This window comes from Vipera berus (genome assembly GCF_964194415.1).
Source record: "Vipera berus genome assembly, chromosome: Z".
NCBI classification, from domain to species: Eukaryota; Metazoa; Chordata; class Lepidosauria; order Squamata; family Viperidae; genus Vipera; species Vipera berus.
This window is the reverse complement of record NC_138205.1, coordinates 108,234,706-108,252,508: the sequence shown is the minus strand read 5'-3', so window position 1 is coordinate 108,252,508 and position 17,803 is coordinate 108,234,706. Positions and strand designations below refer to the sequence as shown.

At 39.3% G+C, this 17,803-nt stretch overlaps 1 protein-coding gene across 1 annotated transcript in view; it reads right to left on the bottom strand.

The window, feature by feature from the left end:
* Window positions 1–17,803, bottom strand: part of ITGA8 (integrin subunit alpha 8) — a 157,891-nt gene that overhangs the window by 90,118 nt on the left and 49,970 nt on the right. The window contains exons 8-13 of the mRNA XM_081346360.1: window positions 17,470–17,514; window positions 16,054–16,097; window positions 13,979–14,035; window positions 13,682–13,734; window positions 6,627–6,832; window positions 4,794–4,985 (exon numbers count right to left, since the gene is read on the bottom strand). Coding sequence (XP_081202486.1) covers window positions 4,794–4,985; window positions 6,627–6,832; window positions 13,682–13,734; window positions 13,979–14,035; window positions 16,054–16,097; window positions 17,470–17,514 — 597 coding nt within the window. The remainder of the gene's footprint in view (window positions 1–4,793; window positions 4,986–6,626; window positions 6,833–13,681; window positions 13,735–13,978; window positions 14,036–16,053; window positions 16,098–17,469; window positions 17,515–17,803) is intronic.

The window sequence follows — 17,803 nt, the reverse complement described above, 5'->3', positions numbered from 1 at the left end:
TGCTATCACTATTGCTATTAGGTATTCATCATCCTTATGTACTTCATTCATTCTCCAACTCTATTTTATTTTATTTATTTTATTTTTATTACATTTATATCCCGCCCTTCTCCGAAGACTCAGGGCGGCTTACAAGCTTAGCAGTAGCCTTCATTCTATGTATATGCCTGCTTGTTAGGGCTTTCACACACACACCCCCAAGCGGCATTATTACAAAGTCAGCATATTGCCCCCAACAATCTGGGTCCTCATTTTACCTACCTCAGAAGGATGGAAGGCTGAGTCAACTCTCACCATAAACAATAAATCAACAAATTGCCAGTCTGAATGTTCTCATTCTTTTTTGAGTGTACAAATTATCTAAAGATTTTCTATGCTCTTTTGTCTTGTTACTAGTCAGTCATATCACCAAACATTAATGCTGACACTTTGAATCAGTTAACCAGCCACATGTGGACCTATGTTACCAAGTGACAGACAAACTAGTAATAAGAATGTCATATAAAACCTTGCTGAAGCTTTGCTAAAATCAAGATAGATCATATGCACAATATTACTCTTCTCCACTAGGATAGATAATTTGTCACAGAAGAACACTATATAGATGGTGATATATCTTGTAAAGGAAATAAAACAGGATGATGTGGCAGAAATGTGTTGGTGGGTACAAACACACTGTGTCATTAAAAACTATATTCTAGTATTAGTTAATTCACTAAAAATTCTAAAGGTTTTCCATAATTACATATGGATATAAATATTTCCTTTGCAAGTTTCTTAATAATATAGAAGGTTCAACTCATTGTGTAAAAATCGATAAAGTGGAATTACTTTAACCAAGGAGCTGCCAGGCAAAAGGCCAAAGATAACACAGTGATATCCAATTGAGTCGAATCCTTTATTTGCTTAAATCTAATGGATAGAATCTTGCCAAACTAAAGCTATAACCTTCTACCCTAATAAATATATCCTGAGAAACTCTGAACCTCTTTCTCCCTCTGCTACGCAGCTCAAGACTTTACAATCTTTTAATTTGGACTGTTCTCTGGAATATACTGCCTCCCCCCTGAAAAAGGTCTATGCTGCCAATGTTCTTCTCCACTGCTTCTTCAGGTGCACATTGCATCACAGGACTGATGTTACTGTAAGCACATATATTTCCACTTCTATGTTTACAATTTGTCAAATCAAAAAAATTGATTGACCTATCAGGTAAAATATTTCTGAATCCCAAGTTCTATGATTTCTCTACAAATAGTCCTTTATATGGAGAGTGGAAATATTCCAAATGAATGACTTTTATCAGCCAGTGACTCTAGAACACAGGACTGTAACCTGCGGCTCCGGAGCCGCTTGCGGCTCTTTCAGCCATCTCCTGCGGCTCCCAGTCCTCTGCCATGTGCAGTCCAAAAAAAAAAAGTGGAACTAAAAAAGTTCAACCAATCAATTCAAATATGCAGGGTAGGTGCATATCTTGCCTTGGCTCCACTCTTCAGTCAAACCCTGTTCTGCGCGTGCGCACATGTACACACATGCGCACACATTTTTTGCGGCTCCCAGTTTGTCCTTTTCTGAGGGAACCGGTTCCGAGTGGCTCTTTCACTGTTTCAGGTTGCTGACCCCTGCTCTAGAACATAGAATAGTAAAGTTGGAAAGCACCTTGGAGGTCTTCTAGTCCAATCCCTGCTTGAGCAGGAGACCCTATGTGGTCACCTTATGCTAAGTCTGATATATGTATTGAGCCACAAGATGAGTTAATAGGTCTTAAAACCTTAAACCTATTGCATATTTCAGTCATCCACCATTTCATGTTTTTCAAATGTTGGGATGATTCCCACCACCTTTGACTCTGTAAAAGGTTGTATCTGGAACATTTGAATGCTACTAGACTTTATAATAGACTTCAGATACTATAGCTTGCTTTCAATTTTAAAATCCCATTTTCAGTCAATAAAATCCCATTTGTATATTTATCCCTTCTCCAATTATTTGTTAAACTAAGAGTTTTACTGTTTTTGTTTTCACTGAGTTTAATAGGACTAGGAAACTATACTCATTTTACTTATCTATTTGGTACAATGTATTTAGTTCACAGCAGATGGCAGTGTCCAGCCAGTCTTGACTAATCATGAAAAACCAAGCAGGGTCAGACCTTGTTAATACTTGGATACTTGTAATGACTAACAGGTCTATTATAACAAACTTGGAAGCTGAAAAAACATCCCAGAAGAAGGCAAAGGTAGACCATGCTTTTATTGTTCACACGAAATCTCTATGAGCATGTCCATCAGGACTCCAGAGTCTTCAACTTTAAGGAAACACATATTTTAAACCATTTAAACTCTGAACTTACAAATGGACAAATACCTTAAATGACTTAATTACTGATTGTCCATTTTGCTTTATAATGATGGTTTTATCTTCTTCTTAAGAATTCAGGTGTTTTATGTTAATATATCCATTGTTGATATCTCAAAACAAGAAATAAAGTATCTCGGACTTCCGCTGGCGGCGCGGCGCCGAAGACAGCCTCCCCTGGCTGCCCGCGGCTCAGCTGTTTGTTTTTTCGCCCGAAACAGCGCCGATCAGCTGTTCGGGCGAAATTGAAGCCCCCTCCTCGGGAGAAGAGGAGGGGGTGAGGCCCCAGGTAGGGGTAGAGTTCTCCGAGGCCGCCTGAGCTTCGAGCTTGGGCGGCTGAAGGATCGAACTCCCCCGAAGCCTGGGTTGCTCCCAGCTGGCCGTCGTCTCTGCTCCGAATTTCCTGGAGCAGAGCCAGGCGTCTGCGAACCATCCCTGCCTGAAGAAAGGACTATGATTTAAAGGAGCAGGCAGAGCGGTACAAGAGGAAAAGGTGAAGAGATGAAGAGGATTATTTTATTTTACTCTCAAGCTTGATGGACTATGCTTAAAACTTAAAGTGAAAGTGCGTCACAATTGTAAGTAAAAGATGGCGGCTAAACCTCCCCCTAGAACTTTTCGGAGTGCTGGAAATTCTCCGGTGCAACAACAATCATTACTGCAGGCGTTGCATTCTCCTGATGTATTGACATCGAAGGATCTTGAAAAACATACCCAGTTAATTTTGGAGTCAATGGGTGTTAAATTTGCACAGATGGAGGAGAAATTGGAGAAATTGGAGCAGAGAATGGAAGAAAGGATGGAGCAGAAACTTAGAGAGATGAAGGTAGACATTTTGTCCTCAGTGCATAAAGTAGCTAAATGTGTGGAGGTGCTGGATGATCAAGTGGAAGACTTGACTCAAAAGAATGCTATATTAGAAGCAAAAGTATTGGAAATTGAAGATTTAAAAGACAAAATGGATAGCGAACAGAGTTTGGCTCAATTTTACCAGATGCAGTTTGCTGTTAGAATTAGAGGCCTAAAAGAGAATATTAAGGAAGATTTAAAGCAGCTGGTTTCTGAGGCTTTTGAGGGGGTATTGAACCATCCAGCATCTGAAATAAAACAAGGCATGGACAAAGTGTTTCGTGTGAATTCCTGGATTGCTAAGCAGAGAAAGTTGCCTAGAGATGTGGTGGTTTATTTTGTAAAAAGGGAAATTAGAGATGAAGTTATACAAGCTGCCTATGATACTAAAGTTGTGATTGCTGGTCAAGAAGTTTTGGTTCTAAAAGAAATTCCTCCAAAGATTTTAAAGAGAAGGAAGGACTTTATATTTCTTGTGCAAGAGCTCAAGCAAAGAGATATAAGGTTCAGATGGGAGATCCCAGCTGGGTTGAGCTTCATGTATGATGGCAAAAGGTACTGTTTGGGTACTGTGAAGCAAGCGCATGATTTTTACAACAATGTTTTAAAAGCAACCCCATCAACACTTCTGGAAGCTGCAGAGGGATCTGGAGAAGGAGAACATCAAGAGGATGAAGATGGACAGATAGACGAGAAGGGTACAGGAGGAGATCAAGCTGCAACTCTTTTGGATGATCCTAGAGAACAGAGGGTGACGCGTGCTGCCTTAAAACGCTCAAAAAAGATTAAAAAATAAGACCAGTAGAAATCTATGGAACTTCCACAATATACTTATAGTCAAGTGGTAGCTGTGTTTTTAAGAGTTTTGGGATGATATCTATGGTAACAGAATGTTCAATTTGGAATTAATGGACAATTTACTACAGAGGAAGAGGAAGAAAATTTTGTGGGTTAATGCGGGTTAATTTGTGTAAGAACTATCTATTATAGCCTATTTTGGCTAGAGAGGTTAATAGGGATTGGTGCTTGTGATGTGTAAGTGAGAATATGTCTAGGTAATAGTGAATTGTGGAAGAACATAGATGGGAATGATGCTAGTTTTCTTTTATTTTAGTTCTTTATACATATTTAGTATTGTTAAGGATTGGTTTACTCTATATAAGCTAGAGAGTGATGGATTTTAGAGTTTATAATTGTTAGTATATGATTGTTTATGATTGCTTTTTAGATATATACCTTGTATTTTGCTCTGGGAAGTCGGGGGGGGGGGGAGGGGGGGAGGAGGGGAAGTAGAGGGGTGGGAGGCAGGGGAGGGAGGAGGGAGAGGGGGAGTGGGGGAGATAGGGGGGAGGTAGGGAGGGGAGGAGGGAGGGGGAAGGGGGGTTTTTCAAAGGAAAATTGTATTTTAAAACTTTTCAATAAAAAAAAAAAAAAAAAAAGAAATAAAGTATCTCCTTTACCCAAATTCTCTGCACACAAAAACAAAGACAAGTCTACATTTTTAACCTCTGCTCTCCAAAACAGAACAGGCTGAGAATGATGCATTTTCTAAAGAAAGAAATCTTCCTCTGATGGAAGAAAGTTACCTGGATAATCATTTTGATCTATGTCTGAGTCTCCTCTCAAAGTAAATCCAAATCCTGCAGGCATAGATTGGGAGGCCCACAGGCCACTGAGAATCTGGGAAGGGTTAGGATTTAACCCATTTCTGTCTCCATTGTAGATGAATACCCTCCCCCTTCGGTCTTCTCCTGCAAATGGAGAACCAATGGCGACATCTGCAAAAAAGCAAAGTAAAATTGCATTGTTAGAAAGGTCACTGAATCAGTTCTACCTCAGCATTTAACTCAGATCCAAATAGCTCCTCCCTCCGACCTTTTGTAAGGCCTGGTTCTTTTTCTAGGCATTTGGTCAAGAATAATCTCTGACATAAGCATGGCATTATCTCATTTTTTAAATTATTTCATTTTTATATTGTTATTTATAAAATAATAATATACTTATAAAATAATTATAGTTATAAAATAAATAATTTATATTATTGTTTTATATTGCTGTTGTTTTTTACACTACCTACATCACATGTCAAGTAAACAGCTATATAAATTGGTAGACTAAATAAGCGCTTTGCCACCATGGCAGGAAATGTTTCAGCTAGTGCAGGGGTAGGCAACCTTGGCTGTTTTATGATTCGTGGACTTCAACTCCCAGAATTCCTGAGCCAGCCATGCTGAGGGGAAAGGAGAGGTTTCCAAGCTGAGCCATGTTGGTTCAGGAATTCTGGGAGTTGAAGTCCACGAGTCATAAAAGAGCCAAAGTTGCCTACCCCTGAGCTAGTGCTTTGCAGAAATAGATACCACTTTCTTTTTTTCTTCTACCAGTTTTTTTCATTTTGATGACGCAGAATTTAATTATTAGGTAGACAAGAAGTATAGATGAATATCCTATCTCTCAGCATACAGTTCTCTCTCCAGTAGTCTGTAGAATCTCTGGCTTCCCCCTCTTCATTTAAATTCCAAGGGTAGACAGAATGAAAAAGGCCTCAGAATCAGGTAGAAAAATAATGTCTCTTTCACTGAGGAAGAAAACTTTTGACAGACTGCAAGATAGTTTTTGGCACAATGTTAAATTCAGTTAGTTTTGTTTTCACAACCACTAATGTTTGGGACAGTATTTGAAAAGGTGTGAATAGTTTTTAAAAGGAGAAGGGGGTATGGATCCATTGCTAAGCTACTTGACTGACATTATTTGACCCAGTCCCTGTTTCCTGTTGCTAGAATGGAGGCGCTTCCCCCCCCCCAAGCTTCTTTAATAACAATTCAAGAGGGGTTTAAACACTTTTCTCTTTTCTCAGGCTTTTTAAACAGGGATATTTTTACACATCTGATTTTAATTATTATATTTGTTCTACTGAATTTTAACTGAATTTGAGACATTATAAACTTCCTAACAACCTGTGACTTTTAGTCCTGTTTTAGGCATGAAATCCAGGTGGGCCAGTCACTCTGTCTCTCAGCCCAGTTTAGCTCACAGGATTGCTGTTGTGGGGAAAACAGGAGGAGGAAGGACTATTAGACATGTTCACTGCCTTCAATTATTTATAAAAATAATAAAGGCAGAATAAAAAAAATAAAAAGAAATTGTTAACTGGAATTCACTGGAGGGAAAATTGTGACAATTTATCCATTTTTGCAGTAGCACAACATCCTTCAGTAATTATGAAGGATGTACTTATTATGTTTCCATCACCATATCTTCATTTTGGACAAGGAAGTACTATGTCAAGAGTTCAACTTTTGACAATTCCTGCCTCTATAGAAATACATTTGGATTGTTTGAGTAAAAAAAACTTTGCTATTGAAATATTCATCCCCCTAAGTTATTTATATGCACCTCTTTAAGATGACATAGTGACTTACCTCTATAACCATCCTGATTGAGATCTCCCAGGGGCGCAATAGAATTGCCAAATCGACCAAAAGCCTCGGTGCCAGACAGTGTCTGTGCTTCTTTGAAGGACAAGACAGCCTCTTGCAGATATAGATACACCTGTCCAACCTCTTTAGGGTTGCTCTCAAATTCACGTTCCATAAAGAGAGGAGCACCAACTAAGATGTCGTCCATCCTAAAGGGGAAGAAAGAAGGATAAAGGTCAAGACTGACATCCAAATCAGCTCAGCTCAAAAAGTGTGCTTGTTTTGCAGGAGAAAGACAAGCTGGACAATATGACTAAAGTAGAGTCACCCTGTCACAATACAAGCCCTGACCATTTTGTAAATGCATTGTTATCTCATGCATGTATGAAAATGGTGGAGCTTCTGGCGCAGCAGCATTTTGATGAAAACAATAAGATCCTTTCATTATGGTAAAATTAGGGCTAGATTTCTATCCATTGAGAAGTTATCCAGCCTTTTCCTTTTGTCTCTGAAAGTTTCTTACATGTAACATCTGGACAGGACAAGGGTCACCTGTGAATTAAATGGCTCAGCAGTATCTACTTTGGGGGATAGGATACTGCTGAATCACTGGTAGATGAAAGGTTTATCCATTCTTAGTTTTTTTCCCTTTTGGTTTCTGTATATCCTTGCATGAATGAATGAATTCAAAATCTTAAGACTGTCTGTTTCACTGTCTCTGATCTTCGCTATACTTTGTTTTTCCAACTCCTAATTCAGATAACAAAAACAATGATGTCAATTTCACCTCCATTTGTTCTCTTTTGTTTCCAGTCTGTCCTGAGTTGTTCTAACAATGCACAGGGAGCTGGGTGTTTTAAAACATCTGGTTAGAGTAGACATTTTTAAACTTGAGAAACATTTCTGTTTGTCTGCATTTATAAATAGCCTTGCTTCAGAGCCAAGTTCAGGCTCAAAAAGGCAAATGGGATGGGGAGTGAAGCAGCAGCCTTTCAAATGTAACAGAACATTACAATTCATAGTAGTGTTTAATGCTATGCTACAAACTGTGCTTGCTAGATACTGCTTCCAGTCAGGAACTTCAAAAAAGTCAAAATGGCTGGCATAAATAGAAAAACCGTGTTTACTATCTTAAGTTTTTTTTCATTCCCAGAAGATGTCCCCATTTCCAATGAAGGAGTTAATAGACTTCAGTGCAGTTGGTGAAACATGACCAAAAAAGTTTATTAGGGTACCCAAGTCCTATTGTCTGCTTTCTATTGGCACTCTTTTTGCCATCGTATGAAGAGAAGGTGGAACAAAAATGATGTTTGATCTGACCAAGCATCAGTCTTTGGCTTTCACATATCCACGCTTGTGCAGCATTTGTGTACCATAAATTAAGAAAGTACTTGTACTCGTGCACTGACCAGGAGAGCCCTAATTATTTTCTTTTCAGAAAAATGACACTAAAAAGCACATGTCGGCCACCCACTGAAATTTTATGCAATTCTTTGTGTTCTATTGGGTAATTAGCAGCAGGAATTGTGGGCTAGCATCTGGGGGCCACAAACATAAGCACGTAAAGCTTTGATATAGTATGGGTTGTATATTTTTACTAGGCATTTGATTTCAGCTCACATAAATAAACAACATTTCTATGATTCTTGTGCATAAACTACCATGCTTCTGACCACAGGTACTGGGGCCTATTTAAATGAGTACTATTTTTCACTAACTCTATTAGCAATGCAACCATGCCACTGTTATAACAAGAATATTATACATTCAACTTTTAATGTAAGGATTATATGTCCATGAGAACATATGCTACAGTTTCAGATTTGGGGTCTTAGACATTTTTTTTCTGAGAGACAATTTGGTGCAGTGGTTAAGGTGTTGAGCTCACTCCTGGGACACTGTGGTTCAAGTCCCTGCTCAGTCATGGATATTCACTGGCTGGTTTTGGGCCACTCATTCCATCTCAGCCCAATCTCTCTCACAGGATTGTTATTGGGGGGAAAATGGGAGGAAGAATGCTATGCACATTGCTTTCAACTCTTGAACAAAAGATGCAATATAAATATAACAAGTACATTTACAGGAAAGAAAGTTGTATGTTACTAATCTACAGTAGTCGTTTAAGTATCATATTATTATAGGGTGCAAGTGAGACCATTTGGATCATATACTTTTCCTTAGCCCCCTTCTAAGTCTATCAGCTCTTTGAGGTAATTCAGAAAAAAAGGACCAACGATGAGCAGCAACTCTACTTTTATTGTAAGGTTACAATAACACAATTGTGTAAGCGTGAACATACCTCTCCCTTCCCTTACTTTTACTCTTTCCAAAACCAGACAAGATCCCTTCAGAAACATTTTCTCTACTCCTACCCCTCCTTAAGACTTAGATTTTGTTTATCAGGCCATTGTCTAGACTGGGCTCTTCCTTTTGCTTCTCAAGGTCATTCTTCCATACCATTATAGCGTCCCCTGAATATCCTCAAATTTGATTAAATATTTACAGTATTTTGCCATTGTGATTCAATAATTCACATTGACACAAACTATGACTTAGTGCAGTGTGGGAACCTAGCCAAATGTTTCTGACTAACAACAGCACCTATCAGAATTATGGGAGTTATAATCTAAAACATCTGGAGGGTGCAAGATTGTTTCTCTCTAATGCATACAATGTAACCAAACTTCCTAGGATTTTGAGAAATAAAATCCCATCTGGGCCCATTTTCCGTTTTGAACAGCAGGTAGGGTAGTGATAGAAGGCCTCAAAAAAAATATTCTCCATATCACAACATTTCTCAAAGCTATCAAAGGAAGCAGATCTTTTATCTTTCTCTTCTATCCATTCGCGCCTCCAGTTATGGAAAAATCTCCCAGTCCAGATGTTTCTTAAAAATTACTTGTTTTTGAAAGCTTGTCCAAGTCTGAGGAAATTGGGAATCAACTGATCGAATTGGGAAATAGTTATAATGATAGAAACAAGTAAAAAAAATAAAAATTGAAAAATAATGTGATCTGCAATATCTGTGATGAGGAAAATTAAGTTTCTTATTTTATTGGGGATGCAATAGTTTTCATTGTAGCATTTTATAATTCAGTGTTTATTTTTGTATTTTCTAAAGTTTTAAATCTTATGTCCTAAAATATAAAAATTGAAATAAATCATATGCAACTGTCACCTCAGAAATCAATATACATTCCATAATTATATTCTTGCTTCAGTTACAGTCAGCAATGCAATGCTAATATAGGTCCTATTAAAATCAAAATATTCTAACAATTCCCTCTGCACATTAAAACAAACAATTTTAAGATGCTAAATTAATACATCTTTGGGGAGTGCATAAAATAATGCATTCAGCTTACTAACACACTAAACTAAAATTTTGAAATAAATGAAAAGGAAAATGTTTCAAACAGAATAAAGTGTAAAGGAAAAATGCAGGTGTTTGTCCTGACACTTGGCTATACTTCATGTACCGTTCCAAACTTCAGAGGGCCAGTACTATTTTACAAAATACAGTAGGTTAAAGCCAAAACAAATGTGTGGGCAAAGCAAAACTAAAAGGTACCTCTATTTCATTTTAAAATTCAATTTTATTTCATTTGATTCTATTAAATATAATTTATATGATTATAATGTACTCAGATGAAGCTGAAAAACTATAAAGACCTCCTAGCTGTTCCTCCAAGTGTTAAGCCAGGGTAAGACTAGATCACAGCAAATATATGGGGAGTATTTTTAGAGGGTAATTTTTGTATTTATTATTTAGTATGAACAAGTTTCCATTTTTTATTGTTGCTGCTATAAGCCACCTAAGTTTGTTTTATATAAGATGGGTCATCATCTTTTTTTAATAAAAATTTCTCAAAAAATTAATAATGATGCAATTTTCATATGAAAAAATACAATTTTGGAAAAAATTATAAAGTACTTGGGGACCACATCAAGACTTTAAGGACAATGATACATAGATTGTGTTCCTTGTTGTTTACAATGTAGAATTGGTTTATTGCAATCTATTATGAGGGAGGCCACACCCTTGACCTAGTTTTCTTATCTGGTCGGTGGTTAGATGACCTTGGTGGGGGCTCTCCAATTATTATGCCCCTGTCATGGACCGATCATCATCTCCTGCGGCTGGTCTTCCGTTTTGCCACCCCCCGCCGTGGGTGTGTGGAACCAGTTAGATGGTACCGCCCCAGACGCTTAATGGATTCCGCGAGATTCCAGGCAGCGCTGGGGTCCCCACCTGCCTCCCCCACTCACAGCTCGGCAGATGCCTTAGTGGAAGCTTGGGAAAGGGCAGCCACTGAGGCTCTTGACCGAGTTGTACCCTTGCGGCCCCTGACCCGATGCAGATCCCGTCGAGCTCCATGGTTTTCCGCGGAGCTCCGGGAGATGAAGCGCCGGAGACGGGGCCTAGAGAGCGGTTGGAGGTCCAGCCGATCCGAATCCGACCGATTGCGACTAAGAACCCATATTAGGTCTTATCTCGCTGCGATAAGGGTGGCGAGGTCTAATCACTTCGCTACCCTTATCGCGTCCGCAGATAATCGCCCGGCCGCTCTGTTTAGGGTGACTCGCTCCCTCCTTAATCAGGAGGTGAGGGAGGAACCCTTGCAGGGTCGTGCCGAGGAGTTTAACCAGCATCTGTCGGACAAAATCACTCGGATTCGGACCGGTCTGGACTCTGACTGGGCAGAGTCTGGCGATCAGGACGCGGGTGGTCTTGTCGATATCACTTGGGAGGAGTTTGATTCTGTAACTCCGGAGGAAGTGGACAGGATTATGGGGAGACTGAGCTCCACCACATGTTTATTGGACCCGTGCCCTTCCTGGCTGGTTTATGCAGCCCGGGAGAGGACACGCAGCTGGTTCCAGGCAGTTATATCAGCTTCTTTGAGTGAGGGCAGCTTCCCTGCCGTCTTGAAAGAGGCGGTGGTGAGGCCCCTCCTCAAGAAGCCTGCCTTGGACCCAGCTGTATTGAACAACTTTCGTCCGGTCTCCAACCTTCGCTTTCTTGCGAAGGTTGTTGAGAGTGTGGTGGCGCATCAGCTCCCTTTGGTCCTGGATGAAGCGGATTATCTAGACCCGTACCAATCGGGTTTCAGGCCCGGGCACAGCACGGAGACGGCATTGGTCGCGCTGGTGAATGATCTCTGGAGGGCTCGGGACAGGGGTCATTCCTCTGTTCTAGTCCTATTAGACCTCTCAGCGGCTTTCGATACCATTGACCATGGTATCCTGCTGCGGCGTCTCAGGGGATTGGGAGTGGGAGGCACGGTTTTACATTGGTTCTCCTCCTATCTTCAGGGACGCTCGCAGTCGGTGTTGACAGGAGGGCAGAGGTCGACCGCGAGGTCTCTCGTTTGTGGAGTTCCTCAGGGGTCGGTTCTCTCGCCTCTCCTGTTCAACATCTATATGAAACCGCTGGGTGAGATCATTCGTGGCTTTGGAGTTGGGTATCATCAGTACGCTGATGATACCCAGCTTTTTCTTTCTACCCCAAACCACCCCAGTGATGCCCTCAACGTGATGTCCCGTTGCCTGGAGGCGGTTCGGGTCTGGATGGGGAGGAACAGACTTCAACTCAACCCCGACAAGACCGAGTGGCTTTGCATACCTTCATCCCGGGTCTATTCGGATATTCCATCTCTCTCTATGGGGGGTGAATTATTACCCCCCGTAGATAGGGCTCGCAACTTGGGAGTCCTCCTAGATTCGCGGCTTACCTTGGAAGATCACATGGTGGCTGTGACTAGGGGGGCTTTCGCCCAGGTTCGCCTGGTGCGCCAGTTGCGGCCCTATCTAAGCCGGGATGATTTATGCACGGTCACTCACGCGCTCGTGACCTCTCGTCTAGACTACTGCAACGCTCTCTACATGGGGCTTCCCTTGAGGACCACCCGGAGGCTCCAACTGGTACAGAATGCAGCCGCGAGGGTTGTGTTGGGAGTCTCCCGATACTCCCATGTGACACCTCTGCTCCGTGAGCTGCATTGGTTGCCAGTTGTCTTCCGGGTGAGATTCAAGGTGCTAGTAATGGTGTTCAAAGCCCTCCATGGCATGGGGCCGGAGTACCTCAGGGAACATCTGCTGCCGGCATCAAGCTCCCTGCGCCCTGTGCGTTCCCACAGAGAGGGCCTCCTCAGGGTGCCACCGGTCAGAGAATGCCGACTGGTGGCCCCCAGGGGGAGATCCTTCTCTGTGGGCGCCCCGGAGCTATGGAACCAGTTACCGGTTGAGCTCCGGACGGCGCCCGATCTGCGCTCCTTTCGCCGCGATCTGAAAACATACTTGTTCGAGCAAGCCGGCCTGGCCTGAGGGGGGATTGGTGGGGTTTTTATCATTTTTATTGGGGTTTTTACTATGTATCAATTGTATTTTAATCGGGCATGCATTTAATTATCTTTTAGTTTTTGTAAATTTCTGTATTTTATTCTTGCCCTGTACACCGCCCTGAGTCCTCCGGGAGAAGGGCGGTATAGAAATATTAATAAATTAAAATTAAATTAAATTACTGTAGAATAAAATTTGACAGCAATGGAATTGTCATATAGGGAAAAGAAAGTATCTATTTTTATTTTAATCCACAAACTGGGACAACAGAATACCTAAAAATAAAATATATTAAAGAAAAATAATTATTTCTTTTTGGTTCCTCAGACAATTGGTTTCATCGTTATAGTATGTAGATTAATAAATTTTGCCACTATTCATGAAGATATTAATATTAATTAATGTTAGAAACTTTAGTAAAGGAGATTAAAATGAAAGGAGTTGTACTAGAATTGATCCTATATAAATAAATTACAAACATTTTTCAAAATAATTAGTTTTGGCTGGCCCGGAATATTTCCTTGGACCAAGCAAACAATTTAAGACTCCATAGGGTTGTTGTGAAAAAAAGGGGGGGAGGTGGGAGTGTCTTGAGTTTCTGAAAAATAGAGAGTAGAAATCCAGTCAGCCAGCCAGCCAGCTAATCAAGCACATTTAAAATCCATCCGGAAAACTTAAACATGGTTCAGTCATAAAATAATTTACTAGTAGCTTACCCATCGTTGTTAATGTCTGACACAGCAATTGTGTATCCAAAGTAAGATGCCATCTGTTAAAAAATAATGTCATTTTTAATCAGTTATTAGCAAATTTTCATTCCGTACCATCAAAACAATGATTTTGTTCTTGATTGTATATTGCATACTATTACAAAAATAAAATAAAATAGGGTGCATTCATGAAGTTACCAGCTATGTGTGAAGTTATCTCTATGTTTTATACTGCAAACTTTAATTGCTGTAATCCATATCTTGAAATACAGAATAATTTATAGAATTATCAAAAATTATTACCTGCTCGCCAGTGAAATTCTGAATAAAGGTCAAATCTGTGGAATTTATGATTGTAACCTGGAAATAAAAACGCTGTCAGATGTTCCATAAAGAGTTATATTTCACAGTCTAGAATAGGATACATTAAGAATGGAATGGAATGGAATAACAGAGTTGGAAGGGACCTTGGAGGTCATCTAATCCAATCCCCTGCTCAGGCAGGAAATCCTATACCATTTTGGACAAATGGCTGTCCAGTCTCTTCTTAAAGACTTCCAGTGTTGGAGCATTCACAGCTTCTGGAGGCAGGTTGTTCCACTGGTTAATTGTTCTAACTGTCAGGAAGTTTCTCCTTAGTTCTAGGTTGCTTCTCTCCTTGACTAGTTTCCATCCATTGCTTCTTGTCCTGCCTTCAGGTGCTTTGGAGAATAGGTTGACTCCCTGTTCTTTGTGGCAAGTATCTATCAATCTCTCTAAAACCTTGACGTGGTTTCCTAAATATTTCATAATTTCTTCCAAATTGTAATTTTTCATATGAAAATCATTACAGGGATCTATTTTTAAAAAATTCCCTCCTACATACCTTGGTATATATAAAATAATAAATGAAAAAATGGCATTGACATAGGAAGCCATTAAAAGAATGTGGATGATTGCAGGATTTAAATTAGTATCTTTCTTAGGTCTAAGACCATGTTCTCAAATTAAGTCATGATGGACTATCCAATTCATTTCTTATGAGAAATATGGTTCTAAGAATAACAAAGTCCTTATTCTCAGCATTTCTTTCAATTTTTTTAAAGCAAGAAAAATACCCACTTTTGGCTTTCATGGAAAACCATCCAGGTCCATTTATAAGTAGTCCTTGTTTAGCAACCCTAATTGGGACTGGCAAACTCAGTTGTTAAGTGGTGTGATCTTTAAGTGAAACCACAACTGTCCTTATGATTTTACTTCAGTTTTCCTTTACTGTACATACTTGTGAAGGTCAGAAATGCAAGAATTAGTCATAAGTTACTTTTTTATCACTGTAATAACTGTGAATGGTTGTTAAACAAAGCAGTCATTAAACAAGGACTACCTGTATGGGGAAAAGAGGAAACAAAAAAGCAAGATGGTGGCTAAATCTTGTAATGAAAGCTCTGACCTTTTAAAACATATCTTGCATGTTTGATCCGTAGAAAAAAGGAATGGAGCTGATCACACAGTCCAAGCTTCCATCTTAACTTTATGCAGCCCTACTCCAATGGTCTAGAATTACCTGAGAAAACTGTAAAGGTAAAAGTTTCCCTGTCTAGTTCTCATCTCTGTTTCTTAGCTGAGGGAGACAGGGTTGTCTGAAGACATTTTTGTAGTCATATGACCACATGACTATATGCTGAGATGCATAGGACTGTGTTACCTTCCCACTGAAGTGGTACTTATTTATCTACTCACATTTGCATGCTTTCAAACTGTCAGGAGGCAGAAGCTGGGATACATAATAAGAGCTCATCCTGATGCATGGTGCTCAGCTCTTGAACTCGGGCTGTCAGCTTTTCAGTTGACAAGCTCAATGTCTTTAACCACTGAACCATAGTGCCCCTACAGGGAAAACTGTACCATTCTAGAAAAAAAGTCCTGTTATCTGAGTTCATAGCATGCTAAATAGCAAAGCCAGATTCCTTTCTTTTTCTAAGCTCTAATATTAGAGTTTAACGTGATAACTGCCTCACACAATTTGCTAAAACAATGATTGAGCTCTTGCAACAAGCTAAAATCCCAAGCACCCAACCCCATTTTATCCTCTCTAACATGTTCATAAATGCTATTATGTTATAAAAAATCCCTAACTATATAGCTATAGGAGTAAATTGGATTATAATCTGCTGCACTCTTTGTAATATCTGCAACACAATTTAATTTCCTACTCTTTTGTTATAAAAGATAAAAAACTGTAAATCTTGACTGAAATCTTCTGTATTGAGAGATTAAGGAAGGAACAAAATAACTATTTTACAAGTATTGATTTCTGTATTGCGCAGACTTTATTTAACACTAACTGCAAAGGAGAGGGGATGAGGGAAAAGAAATAAAATGCTTGGTGGACTACATACATAGCCAAAGTTCTTTGCACCTCTTGGAACTCCAGCTACCAGCTCTGAAAGAAATGAACAGGCTGAAAGTTAACTTTGTATAATATCTTTTCACATAGTCATTACTCAGGAACTGCTGGCTATTCATTTTAATAATTTAAGGGGACGTAAGTAACATTTGGAGAGAGATATAATTATCATTAAGTATAGTATTACTATTCACTTGTTTGACAAAAACATTTTTAAAATACAACTTCAAGAAGCTCTAGGAACAATGTGAAAAATAGTAAGTTTACAAGAGCACAAGTGATATAGATATGTTCACACATACATTTGCAAATTTTCAATTCAAATAATCTGTTATTTGATGGAGGATGTCCTTACTTGCTGATGAGCCTTACTGATGGTCAAACCAATAAGATATAAAAGGCATTCCTGATTTTATTTATTCTACATGAGGTGCATACTATCCCACTCTGGCCTTAGTATAGCTCCTATGGAGGGGAGGAGTTACTTTTTTTCTAACAACAACAAAAATATGGGTGCTATTGTATGATTATTTGGAAGTAATGATGCTACATGGAAGGACGAAACTATCCACTCTCTGTGGTCTCTGTCTGAATCTCCATGCAGTTAGAGGTGATATAGAGCAAATGTTTAGCTTTGTTCTCATACAATCAGTTGGGAGAAAATATGAAGCCTGAGGCCAAACCATATCACTGAGTTTTTGACAATATCCAAGAGAAAAACTGAACCCTTTCTAACACTCAACCTGTTATCTACCTGAAAGGAAAAGAGATCTACATCTATGTGGCTGAAGCCCAGATGTTCCTATTTGGCAACTATAACTGCTATCATCCCTGTGCTAAGAATAATGGGAACGGTAATCCGACACATCTGGAGTCTATTAGATTGGTTAAGGTTATTCTACACTGATGACTTTCAGAGCTTGATCTGGAAATCTACAAAATATGGTTCAGGACAGGAATGACAAAATGATTGGTAACTTCATTATACATCTGGAAGTTCCAAATTTTTTTTAAATAGAATCTTTTTCAATGGAAAATTCCGTAAGGACTCATATGAACAATATATTTATAGATTATAAATGAGACACAGGAATTAAAATGGAATGTTAAACTGAATTTATCTTCCAATTGTTTTTACTGGCACAAATGCCAGCTAATATCTCTGTAAAACAACATACTTTTGAGTCTATGCAAGAGCTTATGTAAATAGGTGGCTCACAAGTAATTATGCAGTCTTACAATTTAAAATTAATAAATTTCTTATTTTGAGAAGGAAAAATGTAAGGCTATATTCTAGCTTGCTCACTAAACCACTTTTGAGATAACTCTTTGTTAAGAGCTGCACGATATGCATATGACCATACTGCAAGTAAGTAAATTGCAGCCAGATCTCTCAGTAGCTTCTTACCTTCATGAAGATCTCCAGTAAATTCACCAGCAGCCACTGAGTAACCTGTTTAAGAACAAACCTACAAAGATGAAATCTGACAATCTATTTCTAAAGAAATAAGGATACTCAGATCTATCCTCTTATTTTATCTCTGCAAGAAAAACATTATAAATTAAAATATATAAGGCTACTGAGTGGTAAATATCTCAGAAGCACAATACATCCACAGCAGCCTTTTTCACCCTTGGTAAATTTAAGATGTATGAACTTCAACTCCCACAGTCACCCAGCTCAGCACACTGGCTGGGAAATTCTAAGAGTTGAAATCCACACATCTTAAACTTGCCAGGTT